Source organism: Ictalurus furcatus, chromosome 15 (genome assembly GCF_023375685.1).
Source record: "Ictalurus furcatus strain D&B chromosome 15, Billie_1.0, whole genome shotgun sequence".
Lineage (NCBI taxonomy): Eukaryota > Metazoa > Chordata > Actinopteri > Siluriformes > Ictaluridae > Ictalurus > Ictalurus furcatus.
Window position 1 is genome coordinate 19,486,897 of NC_071269.1, and position 26,832 is coordinate 19,513,728.

Sequence of the window (26,832 nt, forward strand, 5' to 3'; positions counted from 1 at the left end):
TCTCTTTTATAATCATTGCGTTTCGCTCAGACGTGTTTTTAAGTGGTTTAAGGCTACACTGTAACACTCCTGCCTTGATGTACACTGTTAGAAGAGGCTACTTTTTGTTGTCTGCGGCCCAGCGGCCGGATTTCATGGGCGTATGCCTGAGAAATAAAAGACTCCAAGGGCATCGGTGTTGGACAAGCATGCACATTTTAATTTTATTAATTTTTAATATACACCTCTATCCACTCTGAACTCAAATAGCTTATCTTATTATGCTTGAGACTCATAAGTGGAAATGTTATGTAGAATGTTATTTTACACTGGACCGACTGAAAGGACGTTGTCTAGTATTTTCTTCAATAGTCATTTGGATTTGTAGACTTCCTTAATGCGTCTGAACAAACCGTTCATCCTAAATATAGCATATAAGATACAATGAAGGCAAGTCATGTGGTAAGTAGTGAGCTGAGCAGGGGAAGTGGACCCATCCCTGCTGCAGTTTACCGGCAGCCATGTTTGGGGCGGCTGTGAGGGAAACCATCTAACAGCGCAGATCAGTCGTGTGGTTAAAGGGCCCAATTACAAATGGCTTCCTAATGAACATGTAGTGCACTAGATATGGCGGAGAAGACAACATTGTATACGCACTGCGTAGTGCTTTTGTAGAGGGAGTAGAGAGCTGTTCGAGATACAGCATGTCCCTTTAGTGTAACTATTTGATTTATTCAACTCCTGACAACTTCACTAAGATTAGTTTTTATCAAATTGACTGTCTTTATATGCGTTATATTTTTATTATTATTATTAATATAATTTTTTTTATTTAATCCCAGCAATTACATGTTATTATTAGTATTGTTCTACTAGCACTACTACTGTTAGCTTGGTAGCATCAGCTACTGTTTTAATAATTACACACACACACACACACACACACACACACACACACACACATACATATATATATATATATATATATATATATATATATATATATATATATATATATATATATATATATATATATATATATATTTTCCAGCAGTTTAGATGTTAATCTTCTGGGCCTGGTGTCAGATATTACTTTGAACGTAATAATGCCCAGCTAGCTGTCTAGAAACAGTGCTTTCAGATTACCCAATCTTTTTACACCTTGGCCTTTGAGATATCTTTGATCCCATAACATCCCCCATTTAACACTGATAAGTTGAGTTGAAATTCTGTAGGTTTTCACTGTTTTACAAAGGTTTTCCAATCAGTATTTTTATTTCGGTTCATTTTTCCCCCTGTACAGGACTTAATTCAGCATTGCATTGTGACAAAGCACAGAGTTGAAGCGTCCAACCATGTCTGGAGCCTCTGTGAAAGTGGCGGTCAGGGTGCGTCCCTTCAACTCAAGGGAGACCAGCAAAGAATCCAAATGCATTATTCAGATGCAAGGCAACTCTACCAGTAAGTATCCCTGGATATTTCTCTGATCCCTTGGTGATATCATGTTCCTCGTCCTTGAAGCGGTATGCTGACAATGTTTTGTGTGACTGATGACATTCTGTCACATGCCTCTGGCACTGGGTTATATGAGTAAAGGTTTATGCTAGGCTTCAGGGTGAAAAGCCAGTCAGATCAGTAACATGTCAGCCCTAATGAAAAAGTAATGGCAAAGAAGATAAAAGAAAATAAAAATGCTTTGATGTGTATCCCCATTTTCAAAGACAAGAAGAGTTTCCGTCAGAAACTTGGGTTGGTTAGGCCAGAGACCGTGAAATGCAGAATGAGGGTTTCTGCATTGTTTATATGCGGTGAACTGGTGAAAGGAAATGAGTAGGTCTTATCGTTCGTCAGTGTGTTATCTTGGTGAAGAGTCCGACATGGATGAAGAATTATAAAAGCCACAAGGGAGTGTTTTGGGATGATTTAGATATTTTAGAGGTTTTGGTTCCAGATGATTTCAAATTGGACCAAGTTAAGCTTAAACTGTAGGCACACTAGCTTGGTTACAATATTTGTTTTTTTAAGGAGGCTTAATGACTTGTATTCAGAAATCAGATCCAACTAACGATTGGATCCTAATGAATATTTGGGTAAGCTGTTTATTGGGTGTAAGTGGTTTTTTTTTGTGTCATTAATCCAATTTGTGCCTAAATGTAAGACCTCTGTGACCACAAAAATCTAATCTTATCAAATGAGCAATTATTCTATCTAGTTCTAGATCAGATACATCTAATGCGTCCATCTGACTGTAATAAAATGGTCAGATTTTTTTCCCACTTACATCAGACATTTACTGTATGTGCATTTCGCTGTTGTCATCCAGGGTCAGCTGGCTAATTTGAGGAAAGAAAGCAGGATTTAGTGGAATGGCTTCAAAAACAGCAAAAGCTAGATGCCCTAATCACGAACAGCTGATTTGTTGTCAGCTGACTTCCAGTGCAAATAATCTTTGCAGTCAAGAGCAGTTCTGCTAGTTTGTTCACTTTGCTTCTGCCGTGATACCCTATCTTGCAAATTACATTTTGTTGTTGTTGTTGTTGTTTTCTATGGCTCCTGTGGATCTTGCATGCTATTGATCAAAGATGAGCACATGTAGGTTACTTTACAGGCAGAGATCTGTTCACATTAAAGATAAACACGGATCACTTACAAGCAGGAATGCTGACCATCAAGCAAGAAAATCATATCTGAGCCAAAATCAATTGAGTAATAAATTTTGTAATGTGAATGTCACCTTAAGTGTATTTTAGTGTTGGAACGACCTGGGTATGACTGATTGGGATTTAAACAGCAAACCATTGTTCACCATATTAAACCATATTAAAATGAAGGCTGTGCTCTTTCGAGAGTATTTGTACATTCATTCAAAAACACCCTCAGTTCTTCCCTATAGGCATAGATGCCACCATGTATCACATATACTATGTATAGTGGATTTATAGCCATCATTTCATAATGAACATCCAAAGTCTCTTGACTGGTTAGTTTGAAAACAACATTGTATACATTCACACCACCTCAGGATCCTGGTGTCATGTGAATCGCATGATCTCACAGGTGTGAATCACACAGTGTGTAAATAGCGGGGACTTTCCCATCATTCAGTAGAAACGATAAGCCCTTTGAATGAGCGGCGAAATTTCATGATCTTCTGTGTTAAACTTTCAGTCTTGTAAAACTGTACAAAATATGGTGTTGTGCAATGGAGGATTATCACTGTTGCTTCTCACCTCTGAGGTTGGTGGTTCGAATCCCGCCTCTGCCCTGTGTGCGCAGAGTTTACATGTTCTCCCCGTGCTTTGGGTTTTCCTCCGGGTACTCCAGTTTCTTCCACCAGTCCAAATGCGTTGTAGGCTGTTTATTGGCATTTACAAATTGTCTCTAGTGTGCGATTGTGTGACTGTATGTGCGATTGTGCTGTGTGATGGGTTGGCATCCCGTCCAGGGTGTCCCCTGCCTTGTACCCCGAGTTCCCTGGGATAGGCTCCAGGCTCCCTCGTGTAGAATAAGCAGTATGATTGATTGATGACTGGATGGTATTGTGCTGACTAGCATACTTCTGTCTAATTACTTCATGCTATGTATTAACACCCATTACAATTTCCTCATACAGTATATTAAGCAAAAATTTTGAAGGAAATCATGTTTGACACTATTCCATGGCTGAAGGTTGAACACGACTCTTCTGAGCTTGATGATCCTCAGGTGTGGCTCTGTGAAGTGATCTCAGTTTTAACAGAACCGGATTTAAAGCGTCAAAGTATTTAAAAACCTGATTGGGTGTGAGGTGGCTTTGAGTTGTGGTTTACGTTTTTTCCTAAAGAGGAGGTAAAGTGAAGATCTGCAGCATTTGTATGCCTGCCACCTCCGAAGAGGAGCCTTTAGCAGAAGGTATGCTGAGCATGTTGTACTAACATGACAGCACAGAGAACTGCCCACATGATCTACTGTTTACCCTTAATTGTTTGCCTTGCACTAGCTGTGCTAATAACATTGTCTGACTGTTTCGAGGGGGTTGTTTACTTTGACTTCCTGAATAGGTCTTTAATTGTTTCGTTTTTTTTTTTGTGTTGTAAAACCACCCTGGTGAGCAAAAGGATGTGAGTTTAAATCCCAGGACTGCTGGTTTTTACTCTAATGCCAGAAGAACACCAGCCATTTTGAGCGTCACTGTGATTGACTAGATGTCAACTAGTTTCTTGTTTTGTGGATGAAAATGAAAGGTTTTGTAGTTGGAGAACTGATTGCTTTCAGATCACTGTTGTTTTTTTTTAGCTTTCATGTCCATCTATCATAGTGAGAGAAGTGACGTATTTTCAGCACGTGTAGGCAACTTACCTATTTACTCAGCCGTTTTATTACACCTCTGACACCAAGAGATGGAGGGAAAATAGAAAATGGAGGGTTTCTTTTGGTCTTGGTTTTCACTAGAACAGCAAAATATCATTCCGCCCTCCTTTCCTCCATTAACTCCATGGTATTACAGGCCATTTGGATTTCCTAGAATAAAATGTAATTACTGCACATGGAGGAGTAAAGAGGAGGCTTTGTACTGGGTATAATGGAGTATTTGGTAAATGAGAACTCGGTGATGGAAAAGGTGTACCATATTACTGAATACAGTCCTCAGCCGAGAAGGTGCATCTGTCCTAGTCACTGTCACGCTCCAGAGCAGAACTGATTACTCATTCCTAATGAGAACAGAATAATCTGCTTCCAGTGGCTGTCATTCATATCTGTCATTACTTATTGGGTAATAAATTGTAGAATGTACATATGCAGTTCTGTACACAATAATGTACAACTTTACCTCGGTCTGGTGCGCTGTATGTTACGGTGGTGATGATGTCATCAGTGTTCCCTGCTCTTTTCAGTGAGGTGAACCTAATTCATGCTCAGAAAGTTGCCAGATAATGTCTTGGACAAATTTCCATAGTCATTTAGTCATCATGATCATTTCCATATCAAAACATGTTACATGAAGGAGGAAGATTTAGGGAAGAATAGAATACAACACCGTTTTATCATAATGGAGAATAATTAAGCAATATCACACGAACAGATTACCAGCACACATTTGAAGATCATTAAGGGATCATGTGAAACATATATGAAGTGGATTACTTTAAGATTCATTTGCCATGGATTTGGCTAGAACATAAATCTGAAATTGATTTTTAAAGGGGAATTGTATTTCTATAACAACTATAAAATTGTATAAAATCCTCAGGGGGGGAAAAAACTTTTAAAAAGCTGCCACATGTACTTTTTAGACAGTCCCTTAATGATTCACTGTTTTGTGTGGAGCATGGATAATATTTTTTTTACCCATTTTTGACCCCTCTCTTCTGCTTTTACCTTCTAGTGATTTCCAATCAGATTGTTGCAGTTTGTTTTTACATTGACTTCACTTAATCTGTCCAAATGTAAGCTAAATATTTGGTAAAGGTTAAGGCAGTTTTAGTTGATCAGTAAATATGAGAGATTGTGACATTGGTCTCATGGGAATGGCCACTGCACACTGAGAGAGGCAGACAGAGAAACGAGAGGAGATCATTTTAATAATAATAAACTTTTATTTTGTTATTGAGAGAGAGATGTACAGGAGAGTGAAGAGGGCTTGGATTTGACATGGCTTCAGCATCTAGTGATTGACCTGATTAGGAGCCTAATCTGTGTGCTTGCCTGAGGTCATCCCTCTGATTCCTCTGACTGACCTTCTCCGGTGATGAATCCATGAGTCACTGTTATCACCATGCACATTAATAGAGTTGTTACAAAAGAGTAAATGACTCACAAACTGCAGAACGTGATTTTAGAAGTACTGAATTATGGGATGATGAGGGCAGTTAGGGCTTTTAAAGTGTCAAAACAAGTCAAATTATTATTACAGATATGTTTTTTTTTCTAAAATGACAGTTTGGAGTTTTATTATTTCTTATAGTTCAATGTTTAATTTTTTTCCTATGATCATCTTTATGGAACAACAGAGAAGACTGAAATGATATATAAACACAAATGATTCAAAAGTAAAAGGTTCGCTCTGTTCGATAGTCAAATAAGAGTATTTAGTATGAAAATAAAACGAGATACTTTCAGTGATTCAAATATTCAAAATCAAATATATGGAAAACAAAGATTTGTGTAATATAACTGAACAGTTATTATAATAGTATTTAATTGTGCACTATGAATTTAATAGTAATTAATTGGTAATTAATTGAATATAATCATTTACTATTGTATTAATTTAATGTAATATTCTTAATAATTGTGTAATTCAATAATAAAAATATATTTAGTAAACCTTTTTCATAAAAGGTTTTTAGTGGTTTCTTACAATGTGTTTTTGTACATTGTATCAAATGTATTTAGCTAAAAAAAAAAAATATGGCTTGGCCGTTTTTTTAAAAATTGTTTTAAATCATCTGTTACACTTAATGACATTTTCAGAAGGAAAGAAAGAAAGATGGCCTTTATTGTCACTTATACAAGTCCAGTACAGTGAAATGATTTTCTCCGCATATCCCAACTTGTTAGGAAGTTGTGTTCAGAGCGCAGGGTCAACCATGAGCAGGGAGAATTATGGGTCTTGTACATGGGCTCAAAAGCAGCCATCTAAATCCTTAACTGCTGAGTCACCATTGCAAGTTGGCTGAATTTTGTGATCTGTCTCGTTTGCAATTCATTTTTGATGTTTTTTTTTTTTCTTGGATAAGAATGTTGGAATTATACTGGAAATGTTTAATATTACGATGTTAGATTAAAATTTATTACTTTTTTCAAAATGCTTTGTAAATACATTGTGCATAAGCGAGTATAATTGATTGTCTGTCATATTGTTGAAATTATAGGGAATTAATGTAAGAGTTCATTAAATAAGCCCTACTAATTACCCACAATCCTGAGGAGACATGTCTGTCCTGGCTACTGTCACGCTCCAAAAAATCTGCTCCCAGTGGCGACAGTCACACTGGAAATATGAATTGTCTGTTGGATACTACGTTTATAATTGAAAACGAATCGATATGAGACTTGTTACAGCGGGTTACAAAACACAGGCTCAGTCGTCTGATCATTTTTTTGCCTTCAATTGTCAGTAATGGATATTCTGAAACGTTTTTAGTCCATTTGTCTGGATCTTTGCTTTAGATTGGACAGTCTGTCTTCCCATTGGGTGTCAGGTTGAATTTCAAACTAGCAAATCATTAACTAGATAAACGGTATATGGAAAAATCGTAGTAAATTGTGTAAATATTCTAGCTAGAGGATACAGATGAGGGTCACTTAAGCAGTGTTGCATGAGTGCAGTTATACTGAATATCTGCACGGCTGTGATTGGGCCATAAATGGTAAATGGTCTGCACTTATATAGCGCTTTTATCCAAAGCGCTTTACACTGTGTCTCATTCATCCATTCACACACACACACACTCACACACCAATGGTAGCAGAACTGCCATGCAAGGCACTAACTTGCCATCGGGAGCAACTTTGGGTTCGGTGTCTTGCCCAAGGACACTGGCATGTGGAGTCACGCAGGCCGGGAATCAAACTGCCAACCCTACGATTAGTGGACAACCCGCTCTACCACCTGAGCCACAGCCGCCCAGGGAGAGGCAACACCACTAGTCATTAAGGCATGGCGTTTCTGAGTTCTCTGCCTCAAACTCACAATTGGTTGCAAACCCTCAGCATCCCGGTTGTAGTCCAGTCCAGCCAGACGCAGCTGTCTCTCAGGCATTGGCAGCAAGCTACAATGCAGACATGGGTCCGTAAGTGCTTCCTTCAGATGCTGAACATCCAGGCACGATGGGCAGAGATCATGCCCATCGTCAGGAAGAAGCTCGTTAGGACACAGCTTGCAATTCGAGAGATAGGCAGTGGAAAAGGAGCTCATAGGCACGAGCCCACCGGACCGTTGGATAGCTCGCTAGCTAGCTCATGTTGATTTGTGCATTCCTGTTAAAGGTGCTTCCGGTAAAGTGTTTTCATTTCCCTTCTTCCTTTTCACCTTCATCTGACGTGCTTTCATATTTTAAGTGGCGAAAAGAAAAGTATCATTTGTCTTGTCTTAGCTGACGATGTAGCTAACTCTACTGTGGCAACGATTTCGAACTAGGAAGTGGAATTTTACGAAGCGAACACAGATGAGCGGAGTGATGCACACAATGTAACATCCCAGTGCAGTAATAGGAAGGCACTCTTGGAACGCCATTTGGACCAGAACCAACAGTTGCATAAACAGTACCTTGTACGGTTATACCTTATATGAACTGGGGGAGGAAACCGGAGTACCCGGAGGAAACCCCCAAAGGGGTTATAGGGGTTCAACTTATTCATTCCATAAGTTGAAACTCAAGTGCAACTGGATTATGCAGCAAGACAATGATTCCAAAGTTTAGGAGGAAATCCTAGTCCTAGAAGTAAGTGAAAGACTGATCTCCAGTAACCAGAAGCGTATGGTTGCAGTTATTGCTGCTGTAGGTGGCACAAACAGATTTTAAGTTTGAGAGGGCACTTAGTTTTTCACATGGGTGATAGGTGTTGGATGATTTTTTTTTTTGCATGAATAAACAAATAAAAAACTGTATTGTGTGTTAAAGGCAACCCAGGTTGCCTTTGTTTTATGTTGTATTTCGTTTGAAGATCTAAAACTATTTAGTATGAGCTATACAAAAACAGAAGAAATCAGGATGGGGCAAATACTTTTTCACAGCACTGTACATAAAATGTACATAAATGTACATCTGACCCTTGAAATAAAATGGAAACCCTTAAAATATGCTAGTATGTTGGCTAGACTCATTGTACTTTAACCCCTCCAGAAATATTCCCATAGCATTCATCTTGCATCATGCTCTACGACCCATCGTGGTGTCCATGACAATCAATACTAATGGGCTTTATGGTGGCTGTTGCAGGCCATTACAGAGAGGCGTGTGTATCTCTGTAGTCTCTTTGTTCATACTTAAATCACACAAACACCCTTGGTAAATATGAGCAAAGAAGGCTGTGAAAAATTGTCTTCATTGTTTAACCTTTTGATATTTCGTTCATAAATGTGAGGGGTATAAATATGAGGTAACGCATAGGCCAAATTCCCTTAGTCATTCGTCACAATGGGTAAGACCAAGGAATATAGCTGGGACGTGCGGCAAAAGGTTGTTGAGCTTCACAAAATAGGAAGTGGTTATAAGAAAATATCACAAGCATTGAAAATGCCCATTTCCACCATCAGGGCAATAATTAAGAAGTTCCAGTCAACTGGAAATGTTATGAATAAACCTGAAATTGGACATGTCTCTATAATCTACAAAAACTACAATAGGAAGTCACCTACATCACCACGAGTTCTTTGAAAGGGTTTCAAGAAAAAGCCTCTACTCTCATCCAAAAACAAACTCAAGCGTCTTCAGTTTGCCAGACACTACTGGAACTTCAAATGGGATCGGGTTCTATGGTCAGATGAAACCAAAATAGAGCTTTTTGGCAATAAACACCAGAGGTGGTTTTGTGCACACAGAGAGGTAGCCATATGGAAAAGTACCTCATGCCCACGGTTAAATATGGTGGTGGCTCTTTAACGTTTTGGGGCTGTTTTTCTGCCAGAGGACCTGGACATTTTGTTAGGATACATGGCATCATGGACTCTATCAAATATCTACAGATATTAAATGAAAACCTGACTGCCTCTGCCAGAAAGCTTAAAATGGGCCGTGGTTGGATCTTCCAGAAGGACGATGATCCAAAACATACATCAAAATCAACACAAAAATGGTTTACTGAACACAAAATCAAGGTCCTGTCATGGCCATCCCAGTCCCCTGACTTGAAGCCCACAGAAAACCCATGGAGTGAACAGCAGTGGAAAGTCAACCAGCATGGATCTTGAAATTTGAAGGATCTTGAGAGATTCTGTATGGAGGAATGGTCTCCAATCCCTTGCCATGTATTCTCCAACCTCATCAGGCATTATAGGAGAAGACTCAGAGCTGTTATCTTGGCAAAGGGAGGTAGCACAAAGTATTGACTAAAAGGGTGCCAATAATTGTTGCACACCTAGTTGCTCATATTTACTAAGGGTGGCAATATTAGTGGAGGGCACTGTACATAAAGGGGTTGCACACAGTCATGAACCGTGTGGTGGTGTTTTGGTGCTGTGAGATCGGTGGGTTTTTATTATCCGTACCGTGATGCAACCGTAGCGAAGATTTATTCTTCACACTGTAGCTCTGTCCAGGTTGCGTAGCTGTTATTGTGTTGTTGCTCATCGTTGCACAATGCTAGAAACAATCATGATTGTTTCTCTCTTGGTCCCGTCATACACGTACAGTACAGCAACGTATTAGTCATCTGTGTGCATAAGCTTTAAAATAGAATAAATATAAGCACTGTATACTGATGCAGGAGAAAAACTCGCCTGATCTCTTGAACATGAAAAAAGCTAAGGCATGGACAAATCTTAAATTTATTAGCTAGCTGTAGGGCTGGGCGATATTCAAATCGATATTATACCGATATAATGGCAAATTAAATGGTGCTGAATGGATATCATTTATTTTATTTTATTTATTTATTTATTTTTTTACTTCTTTGTCTTTATAAGCATTAAAGAAAAGTTTAGTCAAACTCAGTTTTGCATTTTTTTTGTTTATTTTACTACTGTTTTGCAGACAGCTTGTAAGCTAAATTATATATCGTGATACGCATCGTGTATTGTAGAAATGTCCTCAAGTATCGTGATATGAAGTTTCTGTCATATCGTCCAACCTTAGCTAGCTCACTCAGCTGATGTGCTTGATTGCTCAGTCTAATGGTTTGGTGACTAGTCTAAATGGTGAAAATGTAACATTATAATGTATAGCAAGCTAATTAGCTAGGCATGTTCTTTAGTACAGACTAAGGGAAACAAAAGAGTATATTTTTATTAACGTTTCTAATCATCATAATTGCACCCTCGACAAAAACCCAGCAAGTTGTTTGCCAACTTTTCAGCTATATGATTTGGTGTTTGGTCCTGATGTTGCACATTAATTATATTATTTAAGTCTGGGTAGTGTCGTTATTTTCGCTGCAAGTTATACAACAGCTTTGCGCTTCACTTTGTTTTGTCAGTGTTTCCTAGTTTCCTGTTCCTAAACCACCTTGCATCTTGGCCGATGTCTGTAGTGCAGAAAGGTGCTGGGATTTAAAACGTCATGCTAAAGTTACAACGCCAAGGAGTGTCGGACCGCAGTAAAAAAAAAATCTTATTTAACATGCGGTAGGTTAACATGCAGTAGGTTTATTTCTTCTTATTCTGGTTTTTGAATCTGCTTGACTGGCAGGCAGTTACAAATTAAATACTAAAACCTGGACATGAAATCTGCTTGTCCTCTGCTAAGACGTGCTAAAGTCAGCGCTCTTGCTGGTTATAACCAACACGAGACCTGCTTGAATTGTGTTGTGTGGGATTTTATTTTTATTTTTTGTCTTTCTGGCAGTCTGGAGATTTAAATTTACAACCCTTCCTGGCACTGACCAGATTCCGTTGTAAAGAATTTACTGTCCATTTTCTGCTGCGTTGTCTCTAATTAAGGACAGTCGAGTGATCCCAGGCCTGTGATCTCAATCTTGCATTGTAATGTCTAATTACTAGCATAGTGACAGTGGGTGGACCGTGGCAGAGTGATGAGAGAAGCAGAGAAGCACATGCTATGTGCATGTGAGTGTGCATCCTGTGCTTATGCTCTGGAATTGTGGGATTTTTCTCCTTCTGTGTAAACCCAAGGTTTAGACAGGAATAAAGTAGGGCGCAAACGCAGCAGCTTTCCACCTGACTTATTTTAGCTTTACATCATGCAGCAGATGTCACACTGGAAGGCACCGTATTCGCATTTAGGGTGTAATGTATATATTGTATATATGAAACCATAAAATGATGTAAAAAGCTTAGGGGATGTTCTTAGGAACATATGCATGCATCATATTTACTGTGACCCTGTTAAATAAGTAAATTATTAAAGATATAGTTTTATTTGAGCTTGATTTACATATGGCTTTAAAGGGGGAGGGGTTAGAGGAAGATTTGTTCTTGGAGGGAAAATAGTGAAATAATTGTATTTATTTATTTATATATTTATTTATTGATTGATTGTTTTTTTTTTTGTCGTCAAATTGGTTTGAAAGAAAGAAAGCTAGGCTTCTTGCATGGTAGTTTGTTGCTTTCACTCCATGCCTCTTCGTGTATTTTGGAAGATAACGGTGCCTGTTGACTCGACAACTAAACAACAAATCTCTTATAAATGATGTAAAAATGTTAAATGAAAAAATTAGCTGGTCAGTGATGATTCGTACACTTTTATTATTATGATTTTTTTTGGGACTGCCATCTACATTTAAACTTCTTTCTCTACAGTATTACATTTTCGAAATCCAACACAGATCGAATCAGAATGATGTCATGTGTCTTCTCTTCAGTTTATGTCTCCAAGCAGCTTAATAAACATAATGGATCATGTGTTTTCACATTCAGTGCGCTGTAGTTTGAAGGAAGCTTGTTACCTAAGAGCGCTCGCTCTCTCTCTCTCTCTCTCTCTCTCTCTCTGTCTCACCCTCTCTGATTTTGTGCGCTCTGCACTCGGAACTGAATAGGACAGTATGTGTAGTCCTCTGTAGTCCAGGCACGGTCAGTTGTGGCCACTGCTCTTATTCAGACTCTATTACTCCTGCAAATGCAAAGCAGAACCTGGAAACAAGGGACACAAGCAAAACAACCTGATTGTCCTATTAAAAGGGCTTTTTAATAAAGTGTACCTGTGGACAAACCAAGACCACCTCATCGTTGTGATTCTGCCATCATTGCTGCAGTCAAACGCCAAGTTTTTTGTCTAATGTATGGGAACTTAGTTTGATTTAAGCCCATAATCTTCAAGTGATAATCTTTTCAATCCATCATACTCGTTTCAATAACTTTAATGAGAAGAAATTTTTCGTACTTAAGCACACCAATATCTTTATTTTGCTGTTATCGCAGTGTGTATTTATTTCACATTTTTCTTGTGACTTTTTGCTTTTCTGTCTGTTGTTGCTTCACTGTGCTATTTATTTGTATTTTTTTTAAATCAACCACCTCAAAAGATCAGTGCATTGTCAGTCTATCTAGTATAGAGAAAATATCCATCATGTCACCAGATATTCTCCATTTCAGTAATGTATCAGCTTTCTGTTCACACATAATTTCCTTGGAATTATATTACTGTAGGTCTCATCCTAGTCATTTTCCCACCAATCATCTTGAGACTTTGACTCTGGCTTACGTTTACACTTAACCCTGTTCAGTCCTGTTCGATCGTGATAAATTCCCAGTTAAAAGTGCATCCTGACTTGATACAGGAATAAGATGTACGGTATATAGACAGAACTTGGTTCTTGGATGGTTCCTCAAAGGTTCTTTGTACAGTTAACCGTTCTACTTGAAATCTTCTGTTGTCAGGTTCAACGTAGAACTTTTCAGGAGAGACAAACTAAGGTATCATTTAGGATGGCGTGCTGTAGACGTAGAGTTGATCATATTTTCAATGTTATATGTGTTGGTGTTTATTAAAACCCTTTGCTGATCATTTCACGTGACGTGATAAAATATTATCCTGCAGTGTTCATCTGTTGGATTATTTCAATGCACTGTATTTCATGTTATGTTTAAAAAAAAAAAAAAAAAAAAAAAAAAAAAAAGCTCTAGCTGCCCCTGAGCCTCTGCTGATTTTTTGTGGAGCAAATGGGAGGGGTAATGGGCGACAAACTCTGCCAAAGGGTAAAGAATAAAGGCTTTCCAGCACAAAGAAACTTCTTTTTTTCTCCCCCCTTTTTTAAAAAACCCCAACTCATCTGCTCTTTATGTCTGCCCCCAGTTCCTCCTCTCCCTGTGGCAGGCTTTGGGATTTAACCCTCTCACATTTCAGTCATTTTGGCTCAGTGTCTTTAATCTTCTGTGAAATTGAGAGAGATCTTGAGCATCATGCCATATATTCATTGCAGTTATTTGGAAGGGCATCAAATGAAATAATGTACAAACAGATGTCTGTTTTTCCTTCGTCAATGTATATTTAGCAGCTAATCCGTGTTTAATAGACTATTCTCTAGACCTTTTCCTTTGACCCAGTGTTCTATTTGGAGCCTAGCATGCAGGACCTTTTGATGCTCACCCTCTAGAGGTTATAACTCTCTCATGTATTGTTTCTGTACACAATAAATGTGTGCACACTAGGCATGGGAATATTTCAGTCTCCTATGTTCCAATTCGATTTCAATTTAGGGAGGAATGATGCGATTATAGAAAGATCATTGATTTATCTCTGTTCTGTTTGTTCTTATACCTGTTCCTTAAGTGTTCTGTATCCCAACATGATGGTCAATAACAGTAAGTTACCAAGTTACCTCGATACAGGTATGATATCTAGAACAAAAAAAAATAGTGTTGGAGATTTAATTGCTTCCAGGAAACCGATTAATTTTTTTTTGATGAGTCATACTGTATTGATTTTGAGTTTGTCCAATTAAATGCTCTCTAGAATGTATATGTCCCGCCCCTGGGGGCAGGTCTTGCTCTAGAGTTGCTGCTTGATGATGTGTGTTTGGCTTTTTCCACCAATCCATTTGGTTGAAATAAACTGGTGGAATTTATGTAAGTTTGAGGTTATGTTACAAGCACTTTTCGGAGAAGCATAATATCAACTTTGGGCTGTGCCATAATGGCGCTACCTGGCGCTAATCAAGAACGCGATTCTGTCTTCATGCTCCATCCTCCTTTATTACTTTTTTTCGCTCATTTGAATCCTGGTGATGACCCTGCAGCTCTCCATCACCACCGGCCCTTCTGATGGTAGATCTTGGCTCAAGCGTTCGTGAAAAAGACACACAGCATCTCGACATCTGGTATGCTGTCCTCGTTACAGTGGACGGGTGTGAGTGAAATCAACAGTGAGAAATACTCCAAAGCTCTCATTGAGCTTTTAACCATTCTCCATATTAGTTAGTTCAGTAAGCAACTGTCAGGCTTGTTTAGATTTGATGGTAGTATGGTGTACCTCCAATGCTACTGGCTGTTCTGTAAAATCACGTCTATCAAGCCATTTCATGGCGACTTTAAAGAATAAATCCTGTACCTTCCCTCCAGGGTGTACAGCTTTTGCTTCAACCTGTGAAACATTAAGTGAAAGCTCAAACTTTTAATTGCCCTGGTAATTCGCTTTGCCCTTTCTGAATTATCTGGAAGCTTTACCACTTGCTTGAGGGTTCTCTGTTCAGCTTGAACAGCAGAAAACCCCAGGTCGAAACGCATCAATGTGGACAAAATCTTCTTCTTCTTCTTCTAATTCAAATGATTCTTATTTTTATGCTTCTGATCTTTCTTTTTTTTCTTCTTAAACTTCTTATTCTTCTTAAATCTTCTTATTCTTCTTCTTATTCTTCTTATTCCTACATGACTTGCTTCATGTATTTGAACGGTTTTTTGAACTTTATTGTGGCATTTCATTGGAAATTTCATTTCTTTAAGTTTTTAATGGAAATCTGTGCATCGATGTAGAATCGTTTGAAGAGAGAATCGATATCCATCAAGAATCCTTTTTTTCTTCTTCTACAAACACATGGTCTCACGATCTGCTGTTCAGAACCTCTGAAGGCTATTGGGCCACCTGCTTCAGTGTCATTTCCTCCTCATGCTGAGTGTGTGTGTGTGTGTGTGTGTGTGTGTGTGTGTGTGTGTGTGTGTGTGTGTGTGTGTGTGTGCACAGCAGTGAACACACACTGATATCCCTGTAGGGATCCTCCTCATGCCTCTTTCGACAAAGGTGAGAAGTGTAGGATACGCAGTGGTTTCTGATACACTGGGGTGAGGTGTGTAAAAACAGACTTGGCATATCAAAGCTTTAGAACAGAAATATCTTGCTCTGTAATAAGATTCGTGGAAGCTGCTAATATGACATTCAATCTTCAACCATCTGTAGGGTCTAAGAGCAGGATGTGCTGCCTAGTCAGCTGCCTTCTAGAAACATCAGCAACCATCTGGAGGGGCTGAGATTTAAACCTGCAGTTATTAGCTAGCTAAGGCAAGTGGAAGCTATCGTGTGCTGTCCAGTCCCATGATTTGGTTGCCTGGAAACTGTGCTATGGAGAGCTAGGGTACAAGTTAAGGGCATTAATACTGACTAGTGGATGCAGCATCGTGTTTGCGCCCTCAACATATGTTAGCATTTTGGCCAACATTTCAGCTATGAGATTTGAAGTTCTGTCACTACAAGTAAAAACATTATTTTAGTCTGGCTAGGATCTGTATTTACTCTCTATGTTTAAGTGTGAGGTGTTTGTTGTGCTAGCAAGAGAGTTATATGACCGCCTCGTGACGAAATAGTTTTGAGCTCCATACAAGCATTTTAATCCGCCTAGTAATAATCATTGCAAATCGACGCGTGGAATACAGCAGGCAGTGGGATTCGAAAGTGCGGTCCACAGTTAAGCTATAGCATCGAGACTGCATCAACATAAAGCACGTTGAATTTAAACATAGCTACATACCAAATAAAAATGTTTACTGTGCGAAAGTCAACAAATAAGGATCTCCCCCGCCATTTCCCCACTAGTTGTTAAACCTGCTTTAAATAGACAACTACCAATTTAAAAAAACTACACAAAACACACACAAAAAAAATACAAATAGCCCAGACTTAAATAAAACTAATCTATATGTCCACCCCCGTAAACTTTTGCATTGTTTGTCATTGTTTAAAAAAAACAAAACAAAAAAAAACCCTTTAGTGTAGGGCTGTATATTGCTGTATTAATAATAATAATAATAATAATAATAATAATAATAATAAAAATGTTTACACGACACACTTTTCTGAGATATCATTGGTATGGTGATGTATTTAAAAAAAATGTTTTAGTAATTACATATTAAATGGTACTGAAGAACCCACTTTCATTACAGATGCTTGGCCATGCGTTTGATTTTTATCTAGTCTAGGACTGATTTTAAAAGCAGTATTTGGATCAAATAAATTAATTTTTTGAAACTTCTCGTGAATTCAGCAAGATCTGAGTGCAGAAATGTGCCCGTTCCTTCCTGTCAGGATTTGTCAGCATGCGGGGCACCCACCATCTGCTGCTGTATAAATAGGACATGCAATGTTGGCCTCTCTCTCTTTCCCAGAGGTTTCAAACTCAACGATACTCTCATCTATAGCTCAAGAGCTTAACCTTCTCACACAATACCTTTGTTTTGAATCTGCACCTTCTGACTTTATTAGGAGATATGGTCCTCTTAAAAAACAGTATAAAACCTTAAACAAGGGAATACAACGGCAAGAAGAGTAGTACTTCTCAAAGTACCTTAAGTGTTCAGGTTCTATGGTTTGTTTATGTGTAGATATTTACATATCATTCTTCCCTGCTTATCGTACGTAACCAGGTCTATGTGGAAGCATCCTTCTGGTCTAAATAAAGGTGCAGACCCCGTACAGGCTTGTCATAACAGATTACCTAATGCATTGTGCAGGCCTCATTGTAGACTGGCCCAGTGCATTGTTCTCCAGATTTCCTGTTTCTCATTGTCTTTTTGTTCAGCAACGTAAAAGCTACGTGAGCTGCATGCCGAAGCCTGACTGGAGACCAAACCCACGGTCAGTGTTCCGACTCAAAGATAGGACCCTGTTTAAAATGCTGTTGAGACAAATACAAACGTGCCTGTGAAAAGACACTCATGCGTTAATGCTAGGCTTTATAAGCACGTTCATGCAGTTTGCAGACGAATAACGAAAATGAAACTAAGGTGGTTGTCACACTGGGCACATTTGCTGCGGTCGTTCCGCAGCGTCGGTCTGGTTTCAGACGCACTTGATTCTATCGAACCCAGACCATCTTATGTCATCAAAAATGCACATGGAGAACACAATGCGACTCACCATATTTTTTTTTTTTTTTTTTATTGTTTTGGTGCTATTATGCCCAACAGATATTATACGCAGCAGTGAACCTCTTCTGTGTCCCACGAAATCCACACGAAATTGTGGAAACTAATGATGTCATCATCGGCTAAAACACACGCACAGGTTACTTTACTCCCTGAAGAAGTGCAGACCCGAGTACGAGTTGCGTTCACATTGACGGGAATCGCGGCTCAGTTCCAGTGCAGCCTAATTCAGACCACCTCCTACCGGCAGTCTCGGGTTCGGTACCGCGGTGCGCTTCCCGGTCCACATGACCGCTTTCACTTTACCAATTATTCCATGCAAACCGTGCTCTGTTTCGGACTATACCACTGTACCATGGTGATGAAACCACTAAACTGTGATTATGATATGGACCATCATAAAACTATGATCTCACTAGTAATGACTATTCATTACTCTTTTTCTGCTTTTCAATAAGCGCCATCTACTGTCAGGGAGTGAATTTGCACTTGCGTTCAGCCGGTCGCCCGCGTTTAACGTGTGGGTGTGAATACAGAAAGAACGCGTCCAAAAATGGACCGTTTAACGCGCTGCGAAAAACGTCCTGGTGTGAACAGACCTTAATACACTAAACCTGCACTTATACATTTATATTGTCATATTTACATGTTTTGTTACAAAGCTGTTCGTATGCAGTAAAGTACAATATGTTATACAGTTATTTCTTATAATAGCAAGACGTGCTACCATTATGCTGTTATTAAAGTTGTGTTCCCAGACAAGGTCATGCAGCAAAACTGCATCGGTGGTGAGAAAAACGTTATTAACACCTCATCTTTTCACCTTGAAAACGTATCTTCACAAAATGTTCTCCGTCATCGGGGTTTGGAGCTGAGCTAAGCTAAAACTGGTTATTAAGCCTGCCCTCTCTAAAGCAGAAAATACCCATGTTTCTGTTTCCATGTACGGTTTGATGGTGGCGTTATCGTCATCTAGCCTGAGGTCGGTGAGTGCAGCAGGACCCGTTTTATGTGTGTATTTGTGTGTGCAGCAAGAATGAGCGCCCTCATTTAGCTTTCCACTTTAAGATCAGTCCCGCTGGATGGATGCCTGTAGATGCCAGAGCACATGTAAATCTTGACTGGTGTTAATTTGTTTTCCAATCCATGTTAAACATCTGCTCACTGCGCTTCCAAGTCTATATTCGAACCCGGGTGCTTTCAGATAGCTTTGGGGAAACTAGTCAGTGAATCTGTTAAAGTTTTCCATCAGACATGGCTGCTACTCTAGGATGATAATAGCACTGAAAACACAATGAATGATGCTATATTATCTCTCAGAGCCTAGATTTTGACCCATCCCAAAGCTGCTTGATGGTTTGTTTGGTTGATGGTTGATTTTTTTTTTTTTTTTTTTTTTTTTTAAATCCCAGCCCAAAGCTACTTCCTGTTCTTCTTTTCCACATAACTGCTTGGCTGGCTGGTAAAACTGGCTCTTGTTAAAAGTCCCTCCTGCCCCTCCTGTCTCTCCTGCCTTCATTTCGTGCTGGGATGAAAGCAGACGAGCTCGTTATCTTGCGACTCGTTGCACCTAAAAACCCCACCCGGGTCTCCTCAGCACAGCACGGGGCGGTTGGGTTAATTGCACCAGAATATGTGTTCGAGTGTGTATAGGTGCTTGTGACTGTCTATAAAGTTCTGTTCACTTTTCCACTGACATGGTGCTGGGAAACAGGGAGTCTTTGGACAAAAATCAGCCCACACGTCTACTAGTTTAAAAACAAAACCTTTACGTAATCAGATGGAGTATGGAGTATACTAATCCACTATGGAATTAAACTTGTGCCAGAAGTATTGAACATAACTTTTCAAGAAATGAACATAAATATACAATGAGATGAAATGAAATAAGCAGCATTCTTTGTTAACAGTTTTCTATGCTTCGTTTTCGTTAATCATGGGTTATGAATGCGTTGCCAGAGTTTTCGTTTGCATGCGCATGTTTATGTTCGCCATTCTTGCACAAAACTCACGTGTGGGTGGGGCTTTACAGCGATTTACTCTCATTGGCTAGTGAGATTTGATTCGACAGCTCCCTGACCAGGAAGTAGAGACTTCAGTGTCGTGAATTTTTGAGAGCGCTCTGGATGTGGTTCTCTGTATGGTTATAGTGTTTGTGGCTTGTAGTTGAAATGACTTACTTAATTAGGCACTATATTAGTTTGTAATTATTATTTGAGGTTTTTCAAACCTCAAAGCTCTCAGGAGCAGCACGGAACGTCGTCGTCATCGCCATCCTCCTCCTCTTCCTCAGCTGGACACTCGAACTGTCAATCCAAATCTCACTAGCCAATGAGAGTAAATCACCGTTAAGCTTGCCCACACGAGAGTTTTGTGCCAGAATGGCGAACATAAACGTGCGGAGCGTATTCATAAACCCTGATTAGCGAAAAGGAAACTTAGAAAACGGTTAACAAAGAACGCTGTTTATTTGAAGACCGTATTACGATTTTCGCCACTGTGGTGAATTTGACAGGTTTTACCTTTTGAGAACATATTTTACCCTCTCGGGGAGATTTTTATTTTCCACTATCATTTCATATTCCTGTACAGCTATAGTGAAAATTCAGTTTGGCATTGTATTTACTGACTCCGCTAAAAACTCCATATAAGGAAAATGGATTTTCACGAATACCACGTTTCCTGCATAAACGCTCTTGCAGAGGATTTACACAGTACGTCTGTTCATATCCAGGTTGAGGCTCAATATCTGTTGCTGAAAGTGCTACAAATAAAATTCTCAAATTCTCCAGCATCTTTATGACCTGAAGAATGTGACTTTGAGGAGATCATGGCCAGATTTTATTTCTTTCAGCTGGTTTTCCTGAATGTTTTCCTGATTCCCAAAAAGGTTAGATAGCATTAGCAATGTGTCTAATGCTCATATTTGGTTTGGTCGTGGATTGCCAGAAAAGAAAAAAATGGTTTTAATGAATAATTATCTTATAATGGCAGAATAACTTGAGCTACACAAGATGTCGTCATGGCAACAAAATGATGTTGCCTGTAAGCACCTAACGTCATTGATTCTTTATTCCAGAAAAGCAGCATTTACTTGCTCAGACCAGACTGAATTTGCCAACATTTTTGCAATGGAGAGAAAAAAAAGGGTTATGCATGACATTTTTTTTTTTTCTTCTTGCTACAAGAATCTTCAACATGGAGGATCTGACTTCTGCAGGTCTGCATGTGTGTGTATGCACAGTTGGCAGGACAAGTGGGCGACAGGAATATGAATCATCATGTGACTATTAGCTGATGTCATTTACTTGAATTGGAGTTGAGGACAGTATAGCATAAATGATATGCTCAGTTTTACATTTACATAACAATGAGCTCGGGCTGTAGGCAGCTTTAATGGCTTGTTTTTTGAGAGTTAAAGTACCATTAACTTCCTCTTTTGCTCCTGTGTTAATATCGTGCTGCAGGTCCGTAGTTAAGATGTTCGCTTCACACTAATCGTGACCTGCATGAACATGGCAGGCTTGCGGAAGCATTGCATTTCTATATCAGTAATGACCTTGCACTCAATCAGCGCAGTCCATTAACGGTGTGGTTCATTTTACCATGATCACCTTAGGCTCGTTTCACAGTGCCAGGGAGACTCATGGTCTGCACTCTTTCATACATGGTGTCCAGCTGTACACGGTGCACTTTTAAGCAGCTTAATGTCAAAGCCACAAATCCTAATGCTTCCATTATGAGCCCTTAAGGAATTGTCTGGAAATTTTCAGTACAAAGAGTACTATTGTTTGAAATACGGATAAACTTGTTTATAAAAACGATTATTTCATTTCAAACTTTAAAAATAAAAGGAAGTTATGGCTGTTCCATCAGAAACGAACACAAAACTGTGAATGTAAACTGCTGATTCGCAGAGTGCCTTGTGGCGGTTGTCTTGGTAACCTTACCTGTTGCCATGGTTTGCAAGGACTGGCAAAGACTAAATACGAAAGTAACTGCGTGTACAATCTGTGCAATCTGAATGGATTTCAATGGACATTCATTTAAGTTATTCAACAAGATGCATCTTCTTTTGATTAGGTGTGTGTGTGTGTGTGTGTGTGTGTGTGTGTGTGTGTGTTGAAACTCCGTGACTGGCCGAAAGCAGATGGAGAGAGGGAATGAGTGGGATGAGGCGTCGTGAGTGAGCATGAATCTCCTCCACCTTCCCTCCCTCTACGCTCTTTAAAATGAAAAAGCAAGGATTGGCACAGTAAGGGGAACTCCAGTGGAGGGCCAGCCTGCAAAATGGGCTCTTCTCCAGTGACCTAGTATGTAACAACCCCCCTAGCTCCCCCACCCCCCAAACACACACACACAGTCTGAGTGCAGTTGTCATTTATAGTCTCTCTGGGCTTTGTTCCTGGAAAAAACCTCAGGTCAGAGGTGAGATCGCTCCTAATTTATCCCCCCCTTCATGACCTGATGCCCTAAAAGGTGCCCTGCTTCATCCTTACGACCTCATGTGCACTGTGAGTGGGGGGTGGGGGGAGGCTGAGAACGTGAACATGAACTCCAACCTGCTCGCGTCTGTACCTGTACGACCCCTCACACTTCAGCAGTCAGGCACGCCGCTCTCACGTTCCCAGAGGAAAAACCTTCACTCAGACACCAGATACCACAGCTTGCTTTTCTCATCGATACGGTCATGTGACCTGTTAGAGGAGATAGAGCACTGAGCCAATCCGCCACTAGTCTCACACGCTCTCTCTGCGCTGCATTATTGATGTGTGTAGGGAGATTAAGCGGTACAAACAGCAGAAGTGCAGTGAAGCCTCCTCAGCAAAAGTGCAGTGCCTTTGATGCCTAATTAGACAGCTGACCTATTAGACATGCACCAGTATTAAAATTTCATATATGCCAAACCATATATCATTTATTATCACATCAATCTGCATCAATATCCTTCCATATTATAAAAAAAAAAAAAAAGTAAGAGCTGTTTGTGAAAATGAATAATACCAATTTGGTTTGACTTGAATGAGGTTTTAATTTCCTTTTACATCACTCTCAGCTGTCAATTTTTTAAAAAATATCTTCATATCGCAAGTCATTACAAACAACAACAACAACATGAAATTTGTTTTTAAGTAGAATGCGAACTTTAAATAAAGTCATTTAATTTTTTTGTCACTTTAATAAGAACACCTGTTCACCTGCACATCATGCAGATCCAGGTCAAGAACTTCAATTCAAATATTCCTAATAAAGTGGACGATGAGTGTATGTTGTACTGTCACTGTGATCGTTTCAAGTCCACAATAATAAATATTTCTCTTCACATCCCATAATCCTTAGGATAAATCCTTAAAACAACCCAAACCTCAGTTTGGTTAGCAGCTGTTCCAAATCACTTCAATCTATATCAATTTTTACTGTAGCTGAATTTATTTATTTATTTATTTATTTATTTATTTAACTGTTATTTAAATAAATGTAATTTGAGTTATTTTATATCAGATAACCAGCATAAATTGGGTGTTACCTATTGTATTGGAACTACACGAAACAGATATAATGATACAGTCTGACGTGTGGTGTTTATTTATTTTTGTTATTTTTTGTGTACTGCTCCACCCTTAGTATCCATGCCTGTGCTCTCTGCTTCCTCCGTAAGGACATGTTCAACACTTGAAACCGCATTCTCATAAATTTCCCCTGCCTCAAAGCTGATGAGGTGGTGATCCTGGCACTGACCCCTAACCGAAACCCAGGCTGTGTGTGTTGCTCTTCTGTTTGGGCCGTTGCTAGGTCACTTCAAATTCATCAGTCTCGCCTTCTTTTTTTTTTTTTTTTTCTTTCCAGCCTTGCCTTACCGACACCCCCCCCCCCCCCCCCCCGCCCACCCCTCCGAAACAAAGTGTCGGGGCCGTCCGTTTGGAACTTCAACATGCCTTCAACAAGCTGTGACTCAGGCAGTCACGGGGACTTCAACAACAGCTGGCCCCCTTTACAACTATAAATATCCTACAGTATATTCCTGAGGCACGGCCTTGTTACGAGGCTTATCCCACTGCAGCAATGCATGTAGGGACAGAGAGCAGGCCCGGTTTTCCAAACTCGCTAAATACCAGACATGGTTGCGCATTCCTGTTTATTAAGACAGCGATGCAACAAGAGAGACGGATGGGTCGGTGTGTGTGTTGGGAGGGAGGAAGGAATGTGTGGATTGAGGAGTGGAGGTGGGCAGTGGGGAATGAGATGAGGGGAAAATCTATGCAACACAGCTGAGAGCGAGAGCGAGAGAACATGGAGGATAGCTGATGTTGCCACACACACAGTTGAAGTGCTAAACATGTGGTGACTAAACAGTCTCATTTAGGAAATTACAACAGGTTTCCAAAAGCAGCTGTTTTGTCTGAGGTCCCCTGCCCTTTTGTGTTAAACCTGAATAGAAAGTGCTTAGGTGATGAACATTCTCAGTATCTGTGAAGTCGCATGTGTCACCCTGGCTTTCACTTCCTCTGTAGATTTGCTTATTTGCACACCATATGGTTTGCCTACTGAATGTTTCAATGCACAACAAAAGAGAAGTGAAACGTGATTCCTGGTTTAAAATATTCTTTTTCGAAGAGTAAAACACCCTGACTTTTACTATGGAGAAGAAAATACTTGTTTCTCAAATGCATTTTATATTCAGTTAGGACATTGGAATGTTCCATTCAGTTTGAATGGGAAACAAATGTGGAAAATAAAGTATGGCAAAAAATGTCATGCGTTTATGTACAGCTTTATTTTTTCTTTCTATGTCAAATAGCCTTAATTTAGTATTAGGAAATGTGTTTTGATATACTTACATTAGATGACAAATAGAATGCAGAGTATTCAAGTATGAATTGTTTGTTTGTTTGTTTGTTTGTTTGGCCATAAATATTCAGTGTAAATGATCAATCAGTGAAATTCATTCTGGCTGTCCTAATGGAAGCATGTTAAACTTGGAGTTTGCACAGTAGATTCATTAAGAGTCATTTCCTAATTGGAACTCTGAATCAAAATCAGTTTGAATTGTGAGATTCTCACTCGTACTGATCAAATATCATTTTAATGCTGGTTAACCTACACATTTTCCTTTATATTTCAATAAACACGTTTATTCCATCCGTTTCCTTGAGTTTGTTACTTCTGAGTTCAAGATCCAGCGACGTGAATGCTATAGTCTATAGAATCACCGAGTCGAATCGTAAAATTGTTAATTGTTTACGTAGGGATACAATTTACCAGATTTATAGGTGTAATAGATAAGATAAAGATCACATGAGGTTTTTGTGCCATTTGTAGCTCGTCTCTGAGAAAATGGGTTCAGTGAACAGCGCACTATGTGAAGATAAATGTTTCTTTGCACTGTGCTAATGGTTTCTTTCTTTCTTCTTTTTTCCAGCTATATTGAATCCCAAAAACCCAAAAGAAGCACCAAAGTCCTTCAGCTTTGACCATTCATACTGGTCACACACCACGGTAATGTCGCTTTCTTTTCTCTTTTCATGAATTTCTCCGTTCTCTTTCCTCTCCATCTCTTATAGGCATTTGAGTGATGCTCACTTTTGTAAAAAAAAAAAAAAAAAAAAAGCCTGTTGTGCAGACTATAAGAGCAATTAATCTTCATCTTTCACAGTACAATTCAAGCTAATGTGAGCTTTTTTTTTCTCTCTCGTTATAGCCGGAAGACCCCTCCTTTGCATCCCAGAGTCAGGTGTACAATGACATCGGGAAGGAGATGCTGCAGCACGCCTTTGAAGGCTACAATGTTTGCATCTTTGCTTATGGCCAGACTGGTGCTGGCAAGTCCTACACGATGATGGGAAAGCAGGAAGAAGGACAGGAAGGCATCATCCCTCAGGTTCATATGAATTATCTTCTTTCCAAGCATAATGATGAAGGGAGGGAAAAGGACAGCAGAGGTGAATGAGTCAGGTTTATCTGAGCAGCAAGCATAGCCTGAAGACATTAAGGAATTAAGCTCTCTGTCTCGAGCGTCTAGCAGTGGTTTGAGTTATTTGTGTGCTTTATCGATCAGTCTCTCCACGCTGCCTAATGCACCATTTTCATCCCTCCTCCTCTCCCCTTGCAGCTCTGCGAAGAACTCTTTGAGAAAATCAATGACAACAACAACGAGGATATCTCTTATTCAGTGGAGGTGAGTAGCACACATATCCTGCAGACGTTCCCAAAATCACCTTCCCACCTGACTCTCAGCAGAGAAAAAAGAGCCCATGCTAGGAAAATCCCAGTTCTGTTTTGAGAAATAAATCTACAGCAGTAAAATGGACTGGTATCACATTCAGAGTAAATTCCCTCCTTGCTCCTAGTGTTCCCAGGATAGACTCCAGATCCACCATGAGCCTGTCTAGGATCACTGAAGATGAATGAAAGAATGAATAAGCAAAGAAAGGAGAAAATGAAAGGGGGAAATATAAAATATTATATCACTCCAAAAATAAATGCTGTTCATTTAGACCAAATTTTAGCACATTGTCTCATGTAGGCAATAATTCCCATAATTCTGTTCACCGAACCAAAGTTTCATGAACGTGTCAACAAACGTGGTGAACCACATGTTCAGTCCAGGAAAAACTGGCCATGTCTGTCATTTGTCAGATTAAAAAAAAAAAGGATCTATATCATACACTGCAGTAATACAAATATCAAAACTCAACATAAATATGTTTATTTCTCTGTTTTGTTTGTTCGAGGTCACTACATCATCTGGAAATGTTATTAGTTAAAACGTTTTTTTCTATATTCCGAATGAGAAAAAAAAAAATCTCAGTTACTAGACAACGTGCATTCATGAAATTTCTTAATTCCTGTCCCTAATTAGACCAATATTTGAGATTTTATTGCATCCACATTGGATAAGA

General features: G+C 39.3%; 1 protein-coding gene across 7 annotated transcripts in view; it reads left to right on the forward strand.

Annotated features, from left to right (window-relative positions):
• kif1b (kinesin family member 1B) overlaps positions 1-26,832 on the forward strand; it is an 87,363-nt gene that overhangs the window by 1,040 nt on the left and 59,491 nt on the right. For all 7 annotated transcript variants that reach the window (XM_053644079.1, XM_053644081.1, XM_053644080.1 and 4 more), the window contains exons 2-5: positions 1,283-1,440; positions 25,353-25,429; positions 25,632-25,811; positions 26,043-26,108. In XM_053644079.1, the coding sequence (XP_053500054.1) occupies positions 1,335-1,440; positions 25,353-25,429; positions 25,632-25,811; positions 26,043-26,108 (429 nt within the window). In that variant the 5' untranslated portion in view covers positions 1,283-1,334. The remainder of the gene's footprint in view (positions 1-1,282; positions 1,441-25,352; positions 25,430-25,631; positions 25,812-26,042; positions 26,109-26,832) is intronic.